A 14,791-nucleotide genomic window follows, 5' to 3' on the forward strand; every position below is an offset into this window, starting at 1 on the left:
AAATGAGGTTAGCAAAACCCAACTGCTCCCTCGATGGCTGTTACCAGAGCTGTGCCCGGGGCAAGGGCTGGACTAGCCAGGGTTGTTACGAGACAAGGCTGGGGTGAGCGAATAGTTTACGGACTTTGCCTATCCTGGCTCTGGTTTCTGCAGAGGTCAGGACTGAAGGAGCAGGGAGGGTGTATGTGGGATGGAGAGACATTGACAGAGCTGCAGGGGGTGGGAATAGGTTATAGAGCACCTGCCCCTATGATGAATTTTGTCTGTGGCATCAATCCCTCCCTTTCAAATAGGGAAGATTTACTCCAGTTATTTAAAGACATCTCTGCTCCCGGTCTGAGGGTGTGAGAAGTGAGAGTGCAGGGGTGACAAGGGAGGCAGCAATGCAAATTAAAAATGCTCCATGTGGCTTTATTGGATCCCGCTGGCAAAATAGGAAACATCACAAATAAGTGGCTTCATGTGCCAAGGCCAACTGGAAACGCATGGAGAGATTCCCAGATGCACGCTCCTGCTGAACTTTTATTCCATGCACTGAGCTGCCCTGGAAAAGGTGGTAGGAGCATGGGGGGAAGGAAAGACAGAAAAGCTGCATTTATCCCCCAGGGAGGGGGCTCCTTTAAAGGAAGTGGAAAGAACAGAGGCAAAGTGCTTTTTAGGGGAGGGAGGCGGGGGAGCAAGAAGGGACTAGCGAACGCTCCATCACGCTTCGGCTGATGAAACTTTCCGACCTCTTATGTACGACTGGCAGAGTCGCCCCTGCCACAGGCATCCTGGATTGCTGCAGGAGTTCAGTCAGCGGGTGATGTGGAGCTGGCCTAGCCGCAGCATTTGGTGGGCTGCAGCGCGCTAGTCTCCAGAGGAGACATGAGAGCCCAAGTGCCTGCCCTGGAGTAGGCACAGGAGACAATTCAGGCAGAAGCAAAAGGACAGATCAGCTCCCTGCAGCTGTACAGGAACAGAGCCACCACCAAAGGGCTCGGCAGGGGACATCAGGGTCTCTCACTGTTAAAGCAGCCCCCAGCCGGCAGGCCTGGGTGTTTTCCGGAAGCGTGTGTGTTACACGGTGGCCCGACCCATGGGTTTGGACGCCTTTGTTATGGGAACTCCGAGCTGAAGCTGGTCTCGAGGTGGAGATCTCATTAGCAGATGCAGAAGCCACCAAGCTCCCATCCACCATTGCTCTGGGGACAGATCCTGGGGTGGGGCTCCTGGAAGCACAAGGGCTTGTGGGCAGGATGGAGGAGGGGCGGGCAGGAGGCTTCACAGCAAGAGAGCTGGAGGGGGGAAGAGGAGGACAGTAGCCAGAAAGAGTGGGAAGAGCAGTCGTCAGTTTCAGCTGCAGGGGTCTGAGAAGGGAGGAGAGAGCCCAGTCCAACCTCTGCCCCGGCGGTGTCTGCGGCTGTGTGCAGCAAGGGGCTTCCCCAGCGGAGGAACCGCACCCACCAGACTCTCCAACGGGCTGCAGCACAATCAGCCGGCTCCTTCCACGCTCGCTGCCGTCCTCCCAGCTGCTCAGCTGAGAGTTTTCATCATGGTGTGGGCCTGTCTCAGCTCTGAAAGTGGAAGAGGAGATGCAAACAGCCAATGGGGCACAGTGACCTGGATCTCAGCAGGGGGCGCTGCAGCCAGTTGCCAATTCACCGGTCACAGCAGGGCAGAGAATAACCTCTGCGCTGTGAGCAGGAACAGAGAAATGACACGACATGGAGACACCCGATCTCTGCCTTGGCCAGTAGGGAGAGCAGCGGGGACACAGGAGAGGAAGCACCAGCCGGCAGGGCGGGGACGAGGCGAGCGATTCCAAGCTGCCCATCTGCTGTCTACTCACCTGCCAGTAAGACCCGGAACTTCTCTGCCGACACGGTCATGGCAAAGGGCTCCGTCACACCTCGGTCCTCGTCTCGCACGGTGAACTTCAGGTGCACAAGGGGCTCATTGACCTGCTGGAGCTCACTGGAGCTGAGCGTCTGATCCACCCTCCAGGACACAGAGTCCAGATGGTTCACTGAGGACAGAGGCAGAGCCAGTCTCAGGTTTGCACTGTCAGTGTAAAACTCTCTCTCTATGCACAAGCCAGCGATATGGATTTGAGAAGCATTTTTCAAAAGCATTAAGCGGCTTCACCCACCCCTGAAATGCAGCCACCTCTGGTGTGTGCAACACAGCAACTGTCTTACCGGCCCACAGCGACAATGTAAGACATTACAGGAAGGAAATGTCTCCAGTTGAAATACCAAGGGAGTTTAGGTCAGTGGAGTGGAGCCCTCCGAGATGGAGTGTGGCTGGGATAATGTAGCTAACACCCCTTGTTGCATAGATTCCCATGAGTCCAAGTGCTTAGCACCGCCTCAGCTCTCTCTCTCTTTATGGCCAAGAAAGATAATGCAGAAGGCAGAGCACTGCCTAGTGCTTCACCTGCCCCACTCCCTGCTGCACTTGGATTGTCCTGGAGGTGAACTAACCTGGCCAGATCCTAACCTGTCAGGCCGACAAGGTCACAGCCCAAGGGGGTCAAACAACAGGGTTCTGGTCCCAGCTCCTGGTCATCCCCTCGGTTGCTGCTGAAAACCCATCTGCCCTCAGCAAACTCTGATCCTATCCCACAGTCCTCAGGAGCAGGTTCTTCCCAGGAAGTCCCAGAGGAGAATGGCTGAGAAAGTCCTATTGAACTTCCATCCATGGACACAGGGGAACAGCTAGAGGGGTGGGGGCAGTGGGTGCCAGCCTGTATCCCTGCTGAAGGACCATCTCCCATCCGCTGCCTGGAGCAGTGTCAGGTTTGCACAGCCGGAGGGGGAACACTTACGTCTCAGGCTGCGTGTCCTCAGGCTGTCCTGCAGGGGGCTCTGTGTCTCCTCGTAGGACCGGCACAATCCTGTGGCATGTTCTACAAAACAAGGAGACCAAGAAACCACCCACCAAAGAGCATCAGATCGGTCTCTGCACAACACGACTCTGGTTCCAATGGGCTCAGAAGGGACCCTGGCTGCAAACTGCTGAGCTGGCCCGTTTAGCAGGGGGACTCTAGCAGGATGCTGACATTGGGGCGCATGTGGGATAACGGGGGGATGATGGTACCGTGGGGCATTTCAGTCAGAAGACGGCCCAGCTACTGCTCCAAAGTCTTTCCTGCTGGTTGACACAGCAAGTTCTAACTTCTCACTGATGGGAGAGTGCGGGGGACACACAACCCAGCAGCAATCGCCTCCTCCCCCAGAGAGCCAACGTACTGAAGTCCACACAGTGCTGGAGCAAGGGTGGAAGGACACAGTTATCCAGGGTTACAGCCTGGTTCATGGGGTAGACAGACTCTGTTCTGCTCCCCGGTGCCCTCCCCTGGCTGACGTCGCACAAGACAGTCAGGCTGCTGCTACTGACCCCAAGGCTCCCCAGTGCGCTGCAGCCCTCTCCGAGGGACCCATCCCCTGGCACTTCCCCTACCTTTGGGCAGCCCCAGCTGTTGCAGCTCGCTGGACAGAGAGTCGCTGCCTACGCTGTGTTTGGCTGCACTGGAGAGGATGAAGCTGAGCACGGCAATAGTGGCCTTCACGTCCCCGGACTCTGGAGAGAGGAGAAACCTTTGGGACTCTGCCTGGCAGCAGGGCTCTTCCCTGCAGGGAGGCAGCTTTGACAGACCTGTAAAATTGACGTAGGATCCAACAGCCCTTGCTGTGGCCTGCCCTTTGCAGTTCATCGTCTGCAAGAGACTAGAGAGGGTGCACGGACAGACGCCACCTCGCACTGGGCCACGAGGGGCAGCAGGGAAACAGGCAGAAAGAGCTGGGCTCATTGTCACCAACCTGGGTAAGAATCAGTGATGGGCAGGGGACTGTGTGTGTGTTGGGGAGGGGGGAGTCAATGCAACCAGCAGGGGTCAAAACAGGTTAGGATTTCAACAAGCCTGGGACTGGCAGGGGTTAAGTCTAACTAGAATCGATTGATGCTAGGGATCCAAATACGCCTCTGGCCCTTGGCCATTATTAGTAAGGGCCTGTCTAAGCGCACACTTAGCTCGTGGTGAGCCGGGGTGTAAAGCTACCCTGCCCTAGCCAGCTGCGCACTGTCCGTGAGGACCCTGCTGCCGCGGACTAACAGCTCCCTAGGGCACTTTCACCTGCTGTTTCCAAGCAGGGCAGCTGCCAGGCGCGCTGCAGAACTCAGGGTGTGGAGCAGAGTCCACCCGGGCACCTAGCGCATGGCAGATTTACACCCTGGCTTGCCAAAACTAACCATTCATACAGCCAAAGCCTAAGGTTAACACCGCACAATAACCAGGCCAGTGGCGGTAAGACAGGGCCGAGCCACAGCACGGCAACTCAGCCAGGGTCAGCTCATCCATGAAAACCAAACCAGGCATTTCACATCATGGTCCCATCTGGCCTCGATCGTCCAGCCTGACCTGTGTAACACAGCCCACGGGGCGCCCCTGAATTAATGCCTGTTTGAACCAGAGCAGATCTGGATTTAGAAACTGCCAGTGATGGAGAGCACTTGGGCAGTTGTTCCAATGGTTAATGACCCTGTTAAAACACCTTATTTCCAGTCCGAGTTTGTCTAGCTTCAACTTCCAGCCATTGGCTCATGTTAGACATCTGTCTGCTGGACTGAAGAGCCCATTATCAGCTGTTTGTTCCCCATGTAGGTACTTACAGGCTCCCATCGAGTCTCCCCTTAACCTTCTCTTTGTGCCGCTAACCTGGCTGAGTTCCTGGGACCCCTCCCCTCCCCTCTCCATTGCCACACTAAGACAGCAAGTTCTGCAGGGCAGGGACAGGGGCTGTTCAGCTGTTTGGGCAGCATCTGGGAAGTTTGGATTGCTACTGTGATCACCACAACCACCAGGCCCGGGGCACTTCCACACACTCGGGAAATGGTGTCTCCCCCCCGACGCAAGGCCCAGAACCACCCAAAAATATAAAGCCAGGGCAGTGTTTGGGGTGAGAAGGGGGAACTCATCAGGCTGCCGATTAGCAGCATCTCCCCCCAACAGAACAGGGGCAAGGACCCTGGGAGATTAGCAGGGCTCCTGTGCTTGCTCACAAGCAGAGCGTGCGGTCGGTTTCCAGTGGCTGGGCATTAACTCTTCAGGCCTTCACTGCTTCAGGACGTGCCTCTCCACTCGTGACCCCAGCCAGCAACGCTTTTCAGGCAATGCGGCTAACAAAACCGAGCCCAGCGCCCATAAACGCTGCAGGTAAAATGTTCTCAGGCCAGGCACTGGGGTGTGGAATGGGCCAGGGGGGAGGTAAGAGTCAGCCAAAGCCTGGCCTAGCATCCCAAAGCCACCGACTTGCTGCAGCCTCCCTGCCGTAAGCACAGACAGAGGAATGGCAGTTCTAGTAATGAAGCCAGCAAAGCTCCCTGGAAGGCGGGTGAGGCAAAGAGCCAAATCCACCATGACAGCCTCACAGACAGCACTAGAGGAGCCCAGGCTATGGACACTCAACAGCTCTGGAAAGGAACAACACTCACCAAACTTGGCATCCGACGTTAGCTTCAGGATCTTTTCATACTGCAAGAGAAGAGCAACACCCAGGTCCATCAGCCCCAGGGGACCCCGCTCCCAGTGCGCACGGCACGGTGCAGAATGATCACTGAGCCCTCGCTGAGCAGATCCCCCACGGGGCAAGCAGAGCCAGGGTAAGGCCAACACTCCACAAGGGCCGTCTGGTTTCGGGTGCACTTGGAGTCAATAGGAGCGGTGGGGGCTCAGCACTTCTGAGTAACGGGGCCGAGGTGTCTCAAGGGGGGACCCAAATTACTAGAAGCTGCTGGATTTAGCCTGAGTAACTTGCCCAAGGCCACATGGGTGATCGGGGACTAGGACTCCTGGGTTCCTGGCTCCCACTAGCCCAAGCTGCCTTCACAATGGGGGAGGCAGGATGGGCCATTCCCACTGGCTGCTAGTGTTCCAGGCGTGTCCTACAGGGAACCTCCACGATCCAAACAGCGGGCAGCTGCTGTCTGCGATGGGCGTTACAAATGGCTCAGCCCCATGTCCCCGAGCGGCCAAACCCCTTTGCTGGGAGACCTCAAGGGAATATGCGTTGTCAACCACTGGCCACTCCCCTAGCGATGGCAGGGCCAATGGGTGGATGAGGTGAAGCGGACCACACAGGACCCTTAGAAAAACAGGCACTAATACTTACTAGTAAGTACTTAGCAGCCGTACGGCCCTTTCCACCAACAGATCACCCCGATGGGGGAGTGTCACTGGCCTTATTTTACAGGTAGGGACACAGGCTTTAGGCACCTTGCCCAAGATCAGTGGCAGAGCTGGGACTAGAACCCAGGTGTCCTGACTCCCACTCGGAACCCCCCACCCACACACACACACTCCACCGCACTGCCTGCCCTGAGGCCGGCCAGCTCGACATGGCCCACGCCACTCAGCCGGGGGGAGGGGAGACTTAGTCTCTGCGATCGCTGGATCTCTGCTCAGCGGGGCTGAACGTGGGAGAAGAACGTCCTGCACTTACATCAATCCCCTCTCCCTGCAGGTCCTTGAGCACCTGGCCACAGATGAGCTTCAGTTTCACAGAGGACTGGAAAGGAGAGAGCAAGAAAATAAAACCCCACCGCAGCACTGGGCCCGGCGGGCACTGCCTAGCAGGAGTCTGAGCTCCCCTCAAAACACACGCTCTCTGCCACATCAGGGGGACCCATTTCAACCTTGCCCTGGCCTGCCCCAGCCAAACAGTCACTGGTTTGGGTTGTTTAAAAACTCGCTTCTCTGCCACTTTGGGGAACACCATGGTTTGGATTCCACAAAGAGACTCCCGGAGTTCTGGATGCAACGGTCAGGCTAAAGCCCCAGCCAGCTCTTGTGCTGCACTGAGTGTATTGCTCGAGCCCTCAATCAAAGCCTGTTCTATGTTCCTGAGCCTCTCCCCGCTCTCTTAGGGAAGCCCAGTCAGCCACAGACAGGCACAGAGCTCATGCCAGTCGCTCAGGGACCTGAGCTCTCCCCCTTCACCAGATACCCCGAGTCCCAGAGCTCAGATTGGGATGCATCACTCAGATATTCCCAGTGCTCCCCGAGGCCGTAGATACCCCTCTTGACAGCCAAGGCTTTGTGCTGATTGTCTGATTTCACAGCACCCGATACCATCTCGGGGGGGGGGGGTTAATAGCAAAAATGGCTCAGATCCCAGGGCGCCGGGCACTGGGTAAGATCCAGAAGAAAACAGAGAAAGAGAAAGCTAAAGCTTCCACTTAACTATTTTGGCCAAGGTGCTGATTTCAGCCAGGACCCAGTCGGGACAGTCCAAGTCTCCGCAGAACCGGAACCTCTGGAAGGAGAAGATCGGGGGCAGATAGGACCCAGGTGGCCTTTGGGCCAGGGGACGTCAGCGGAAGAGTGTCCTTTGCAGGGCAGCCCAGCTCTTCTTGCCAGAGCAGGGGAATCCTTATTGCTGCCCTGCCCCCACTGCACAAAAAGAGCCGCCCCTAGATTTCTCTCTTCTCTGAGTACTTGGCTGCCAACGGGGGGACGCAACTGCCCTGAATTCAATGGGCTTCCCCCCCGGGCTGAACTGGGCCCAGAGTCTGAGAGAGAGATATTCATCCCCAGAGAAGGAAAGAGATAGACGGGGCTGGGGTGTGCCCAGAGGGATCAGTCTGATGAAGGGGTGGGATGAAGGTGGGGCAGGGCAGATGGCCCCTTCCTGTTCCTAATAGCTACCAGTTAGGCCGCTGATTCAGCAGTTTAACCCAGCAAATGCTGGTAGAGACCATGAGCCTGAATCCTGGAGCAGGAGCTTTATACCCCCTGCAGTTACATAGCGAGAGCAAGGGCACAAGACCCTGGCATCTCATGTATACAGGTCCACATGCTACAGAACCAGGCATAAGCCTCTCAGAGCAGGGGGAAGACGTCTGGGTCGAGGGGAGCAGGACAGCTGATCCCCACCCCCGCAGTGTTTAACATTAACATGGCTCTGAAATGATCCTTTCCCGTCATCTTGTTCCCCTGCACATCCAGTGCTGAAGCCTTTATTACTCCCTGCTTTAGAAACACAGGTGCCGCTACAGCAACAGCCCATCACTCCCACCATCCTGCCCCCAGCCCTGGCTGCTTCAGAGGAAAGATGCATTACAAGGAGTTTTCACTTGCCCCATTCTGCGGTGCAGCACTTTGGGGGTGGGGGTGAGGCAGGGAAGGCAGCGTTTCCTTCCTGATCCTTGCAGGCTACTGTCCCGCACCCTGAAGCATGAGATTCATTTACCCTGAGCACACTTAACTAGGAGAGGTATTAGAACTCAAAGGGCTGCCCCTGTGGGTTCCCCGGGCCAATTACCTACTATGCAAAGGGGCAGCTCGTTCTGTTTGCTCCAGCTCCTTCCCGGGGCCCCACTGATCTCAGGTCACTGGAGGGAGGGAGCAGTTTTTAAGCCAGACCCTTCACAATATTTAACGCCCCCCTCCCATGCACGTGTTAGGAAGCTGGTGACACTGGCCTGGCTAATCCCAAGCACTGGACTAGCAACGGGGAGTCCTCAGCCATGGCTCCAGCTGTTACCCGGAGTCCCTGCTGCCCGGGGGACACAGCTCTGCATCGCCCCAGGCCCCCAAATCCCAGCAAAGCACCAACACCCCCCAGCCATGCACCGCGCCTGCGCTCACCATGGTTTCCTGCTCTCTCTGCAACGCCTGACCACGCCCACGGCAGGGCCGGAACCCATCAGCTGATCTCGGAGCGCGGTCAGCTGACCACAGGCCTCCCGACGCTGCAGCCTGTCAGCCGCTCGCTGAGCCGAGTCAGCGGAGCGCAGATGTAGTGACGCTTCAGCCGTGGAGCCGGCTGGCTTATTGCACAGACTGAGGCTCAGCTGGCGGCAGCTGCCCGCTGGGGTGTTACCAAGTCCTGAGACAAGGTGGGGGAGGGGATGTCTGTTATGGGGCCAGCTTCTGTTGGTGGGAGAGAAGAGCTTCCGATCTCAGGTCACAGAAGCTGGGCCAATGAAAGCGATCACCTCCCCCTAGGGTGACCAGCTGTCCCGATTTTATAGGGACAGTCCTGATTTTGGGGTCTTTTTCTTATATAGGTGCCTATTACCCCCCCACCGCCTGTCCCGATTTTTTCACATTTGCTATCTGGTCACCCTACCTCCCCCACCTTGTCTTTCTAGCATCCTGGGACCAACACAGCTCGAACAACACTGCATCCAAAAAATCATGAGTTTAAAAAACTGCTCCTACTGTTAGGGGTTCTTTTCATTTGGTGTCTGGTTTTTGAGGCTTCAGGTCTTACATTTTGAAGCTTTTTCTATGCAGTGCTGGAAAATGACGGGGTTTTTAAATGGAAGTTGAGAGTCTCACATAATCTCATGACTCCATGAGTTGGGGCTTTAAGGCAAAGCATCAATTGTCATGAGTGAGACAGCTGATAAAGTGAACTGAGAATAAATCCAGCAGCCTGCTTTGTTGCTAAATTAAAGCAGTGAATGATCAGTTTTATTGGGTAATCATCACAAAGGCCAAAGAATGGGAGCCCAACTCCACCCCACCCCCCCAATTCTAGGGAAGATCTGATCCAAATGTCATTGCTTGGGTTTCTCTCTATGATGGACCAGACCAGAGCCCTAAATCCAAACATGTCCAGTCTTGGGGAGTTCAGATTTTGATCTGAATCCAAAGCAGGTTTGATCCAAGCTCTTCCAAAAATGTGCCTATGACACACTGCCTGAGGAGGGGGGAAGAAGAGGAAGCTTTGGGGGATGGGGTAGTTCTGTGTCATTGCTGAGATGCATTCACTTTCAAACCAGCTTGATGCTTTCCTTAACATTGCTGTGGGGAATGCAGGAGGGATTGGGGATGGGATGAGAGGGCATCAATGCCTGCAGGAAGGGTTAACAGCTTAGATGGGCAGGGGAGGGTCAGGTCAGCCAGGCTTTGACCTACTGGCTTTCCAGCCTCAGGCCCCACACGCCTTTCCCCTCTCCAGCTCCCTTTCACTCAGTAACTGGCCAGGAATAGCTCCACGCTGCACTGGGACACTGGTCCCCTTCCTGTGTTCCTGATGCAGACAGTCTCCCACAGCTGTAGGGAATTAAAAGCAGCTCTGCAGAAGGAGGTGAAGCTGGGTCTAAAAGCAAGGAGGCCACTGAGAGGCAGGGTTTAGGGCAGGGCTCGGCAACCTTTCAGAAGTGGTGTGCCAAGTCTTCATTTATTCACTCTAATTTAAGGTTTCGCGTGCCGGTAATACATTTTAACGTTTTTAGAAGGTCTCTTTCTATAAGTCTATAATATATAACTAAACTATTGTTGTATGTAAAGTAAATAAACATTTTAAAAACCTTAAACTTCATTTAAAATTAAAATAAAATGCAGAGCCCTCTGGACTGGTGGCCGGGCAGCCTGAGTGACACTGAAAATCAGCTCATGTGCCGCCTTTGTCACGCATGAAATAGGTTGCCTACCCCTGATTTAGGGCGTAGCGTTTCGCACACACCCAGGATTTAGGTCAATGGAAAGATCGTTCCCTCTGTGGCTGCACATGGGAAGTAACCAGCCTGGGCATACCGAGGGGTGGGGGCATGAGGGAGGAGTGCCAGCTCCCTGCCAGCACCACACCTTGCACAGAGGATCTGGGGAGAGCTATGCACCTGCCAGGTACATCCAGTGGATTAGGCACCAACTCCCCTGCCTCTTCTGCTGGGGTGACTGGTTCCCCTCCCACACACAGTCCCCCAAAATGATGAGAATGTTGCAAGCTGAACCTTGTAGGGTGAAATCCTGGCCCCGGTGAAGGCAGTAGCAAAAACCTCCATTGGCTTCAATAGGATTTCACTGGTAGCATTTCCGCTCCCACATGGACCCAACCTCTTGCCTCTCCCCCTTAAAACACTGTCCCAGGAGACCTCTCTACCCTTGGCCCTAAGGCTTCTGTTCAAAGCAGCGGGAGCAAAATGGCCATAAAAATATTGAAACACTAATCTTGGGGCTGACAAGGCCTGAGCTAATGTCACTGCTCCATAGCTTGTTTTTGCTGCAGCCTTTGCCCACCCTTCATCTGGATAGTTAGCCTGTAAAGTGTCTGGGACAGAGACCTTGTCTTCATCCTGATCTCACACGTCCTTTCACAGCAAATGGGGAAACTGAGGGACGGGGAGTTTAAGTGACTCACCCAAAATCACATCAAGGGGTTGCACGCTAGCAGAGAAAACAAGCATGCTTTTAAATAGCTATTGTGTTCAATTTCTCAGAATGTAGGGTTTTTGTTAAAAGCCAAATAGGACTTAAACATTAATCTTTTGTGCAACTGCATTTAACATGCCTATTATTATTTATATTACAGTCCTGGGCACCAGGTTTGTATAATTTTGGTGGTGCCCAGAACGGGTCCAAGCAGAGCCATCTCTGGAGCAACTGCCCCAGGCCCTGTGCTTTGTGGGGGCCCCATGCTTCAGGGGGACGTGGGCTCCAGGCAGAGCTGTCCGTCCATAGGACAGACCGGGGCAACCGCTCTGGGCCCCGCGCTTTGGGGGGCCCCATGCTTCAGGGGGACGCGGGGTCCAGGGCAGCCTGGAGGGTTAGTGGGAGGGCTGATGCCGGCAGCAGCAAGCGACCTGGCCCCAGCCCGCCCCTGCTCCACCCCCATTCCACCCCTTCCCCCAAGCCCCCACCTCTTTCAGGCTTCTGCCCCCTCCCCCGAGCGATGCTAGGAGCCAGTGGGGCAGAGCGGAACAGGGTGGGTTGGGGCCAGGTTGCTCGCTGCTGCCAGCGCCAGGCCCCCCACTAACCCCACAGGCCGCCCTGGACCCCACGTCCCCCCGAAGAGCAGAGCTCCCCAAAAACGCAGTAAGCCCAAACATTGGTGGAGCCAGGCCCACGTTCCTAAACATTGGTGGAGCACAGGCACCATGAGCCATATAACTCGCTGCCTATGATTACAGGAGCATCTAGAGGCTCCAGCTGAAATCAGGGCCCCATGATACTTGGTGCGGTGCATACACAAAGTCCCTACCCTGAACAGGTCACAATCTAACTAGGCATGACAGGGCCAGAGGTAGTGACTTGCTCAAGATCACACAGCAGGTGAGGCCAAGCCAGGATAGGGTTGCCAGGTGTCCAGTTTTTGACCAGAACACCTGGTCAAAAAGAGATCCTGGAAGTTCCAGTCAGCACCACTGACCAGGCCATTAAAAGTCCAGTTGGCATGAGGCTGGCAGACTCCCTGCCCGGCTCCTGGGAAGCAGCCAGCATGTCCCTCCAGCTCCTAGGTGGAGGGGCAGCCACGGGGACTTCGTGGGAACTGTGGCCAATGGCAGCTGTGGGGGCAGCACCTGCAGATGGGAGCAGTGCGCAGAGTCCCATGGCCACCCCAGGGCTACCAGAGGGACGTCAGCCACTTCCTGGGAGCTGCCTGAGGTAGGCACCGCTGGGAACCCACACCCCTCACCCCCTCTTGCACCCCAACCCCCTGCCCAAGCCCAAAGTCCCCTCCTGCACCCCAAACCCCTCATTCCTGGCCCCACCCCAGAGCCTGCACCCCCCCAGCCAGAGCCCTCACGCCCCATCCCAACCCTCTGCCCCATCCTGGTGAAAATGAACGAGTGAGTGAGGCTGGGGGAGAGTGAGTGACGGAGGGAGGGGAATGGAGTGAGCAGGGCCTCGGAGAAGGGGCAGGGCTGTTTGGTTTTCTGTGATTAGAAAGTTGGCAACCCTAAGCCAGGAGCAGGACCCAGATCTTCTGAGGCCCAGTCCAATGCTGTAGTCTAGCCCCAGGCCTATGCTACCTCTCAACGCCTGTTCTGAGAACTGTGCTATTGGTTCTGATGCAAAATAAGTAAAAGCCATGTTAGATTTTTAGCGCCATTAGGAGTAAAAGGGGAGAAACAAATCCCTGCTCCTTTCTCTTATTTTGGTTCCTCCTTCTCCCATTCCCTAGTCCCCTGTCCCTCCCTCTCTCTGCTTCCTTCCCAGCAGAGCAGAGACCAGCGGCTCCAGGTACTATAGCAGGGGTCAGCAACCTGTCAGAAGTGCTGTGCCGAGTCTTCATTTATTCACTCTAATTTAAAGTTTCATGTGCCAGTCATACATTTTAATGTTCTTAGAAGGTCTCTTTCTATACGTCTATAATATATAACTAAACTATTGTTGTATGTAAAGTAAATAAGGTTTTTAAAACATTTAAGAACCTTCATTTAAAATTAAATTAAAATGCAGAGCCCCCCGGACCGGTGACCAGGACCCAGGCAGTGTGAGTGCCACTGAAAATCAGCTCACGTGCCGCCTTTGACACGCGTGCTATAGGTTGCCTACCCCTGTACTAGAGTCTAGGATGGACCATGGCAGCAAAACTATAATAAACTCAATGTAAACCACTAACAGTGGAGGAGCCAGGAAGGAAGGGAGCAGATAAAAGAGCCACCACTGAGAGTCAAGCTGCTCTTACCACTCCCAGTGTGACAAAATCACACACACTAAAAGCCAGGTACCACCTAAGTAAGGTGCACCAGGTGGTAACACTATAATTCTCTACTGCCAGCAGGGGGCGGCAGAGGCCTTCAGATCGGGTTCTCAGGACTTCTATTCCCAGCTGCAAAGCAAACACTGTACCTTGCCTCTGCCCCCAGGGCTACTCTGCTAGCTAAGGTTCATCCTCAGCTGCATAGGCTGTGAGCACCTGATGCTCTTAATGTATTTGTCCTCACAACATTCCTGGAAGGGAGGGAAGTGCATATCACAGAAGGGGAACTGAGGCCCAGATCCTCAAAGGTATTTAGGCTCCTCCCTTCCCTTGATTTAAATTCAATGGAAGTTGGGAGTCTAAATATCTTTGAGGATCTTGGCCTAAGTGACTTGGACAAGGCAGAGCAGAGACGGGACGGGACCCCCTGGCCCCGCACAGCAGAGCCCCTTGGAGGAAAAGCACCTCTGCTCTGGAAGCCAGTGTCTGCCAGGGCAGTCCCGAGGCAGCGAGCTGGGCCTGGAACAAAAGGCAGCAGAAAAACCATTCCATGGGCCACCTTTCCCTGGAGACCTTCCCAGCCCCACTCTGGATGCGGCTGAGAAGAGCTCAGCTCACTGGGTTAGGTAGGAGCAGAGCAGGTGGATGCTGAGCTGTACTGAAAGTCTGGCCCTGCTTATCTGACCTTTGTCACCATAGGAACCCAGTGCCTCACAGTCACTAATGGATACTCCCCTCCCCACACCCTTCCAGGCAGGGACATGCTATCCCCATGTAGGGGGTGGGGAATGGAGGCCTAAGATCAGGGAAGTGACTTGCCCAAGGTTCCACAGGAAGCCTGGGGCCAAGAGGGGAATTGAACCCAGCCTCCCCCGTGCCCTACCCCTGGGGCCATTCTTACAGTCCTGGCACCCGAGTCCCCACCCCGTGCCCTGCCCCTGGGGCCATTCTTACAGTCCTGGCACCCGAGTCCCCACCCCGTGCCCTGCCCCCGGGGCCATTCTTACAGTCCTGGCACCCGAGTCCCCACCCCGTGCCCTGCCCCTGGGGCCATTCTTACAGTCCTGGCACCCGAGTCCCCACCCCGTGCCCTGCCCCCGGGGCCATTCTTACAGTCCTGGCACCCGAGTCCCCACCCCATGCCCTGCCCCCGGGGCCATTCTTACAGTCCTGGCACCCGAGTCCCCACCCCATGCCCTGCCCCTGGGGCCATTCTTATAGTCCTGGCACCTGAGTCCCCACCCCGTGCCCTGCCCCTGGGGCCATTCTTACAGTCCTGGCACCCGAGTCCCCCCCCCGGGCCCTGCCCCCGGGGCCATTCTTACAGTCCTGGCACCCGAGTCCCCACCCCGTGCCCTGCCCCTGGGGCCATT

The 14,791-nt window shown here is 55.7% G+C and overlaps 1 protein-coding gene across 2 annotated transcripts; it reads right to left on the reverse strand.

Moving 5' to 3' along the window:
- Positions 1 to 384: 384 nt before the first annotated feature.
- COMMD4 (COMM domain containing 4) lies at positions 385 to 8,852 on the reverse strand. Of its 2 annotated transcripts, XM_039493235.1 has the most exons (8): positions 8,630 to 8,852; positions 7,224 to 7,295; positions 6,483 to 6,548; positions 5,476 to 5,515; positions 3,445 to 3,564; positions 2,810 to 2,890; positions 1,832 to 2,008; positions 385 to 1,556 (listed from the first exon to the last, which is right to left on the reverse strand). In XM_039493235.1, exons 1-8 carry the CDS (start codon positions 8,630 to 8,632, stop codon positions 1,516 to 1,518), a joined length of 600 nt encoding a protein of 199 aa, XP_039349169.1. In that variant the 5' UTR covers positions 8,633 to 8,852; the 3' UTR covers positions 385 to 1,515. The 2 variants fall into 2 exon arrangements, with proteins under 2 accessions (XP_039349169.1, XP_039349170.1); XM_039493236.1 differs by lacking the exon at positions 7,224 to 7,295 and having other exon boundaries at positions 8,630 to 8,830.
- Positions 8,853 to 14,791: the final 5,939 nt, after the last annotated feature.

Source organism: Mauremys reevesii, linkage group 10 (assembly GCF_016161935.1).
Source record: "Mauremys reevesii isolate NIE-2019 linkage group 10, ASM1616193v1, whole genome shotgun sequence".
In the NCBI taxonomy this organism is placed as follows: Eukaryota; Metazoa; Chordata; order Testudines; family Geoemydidae; genus Mauremys; species Mauremys reevesii.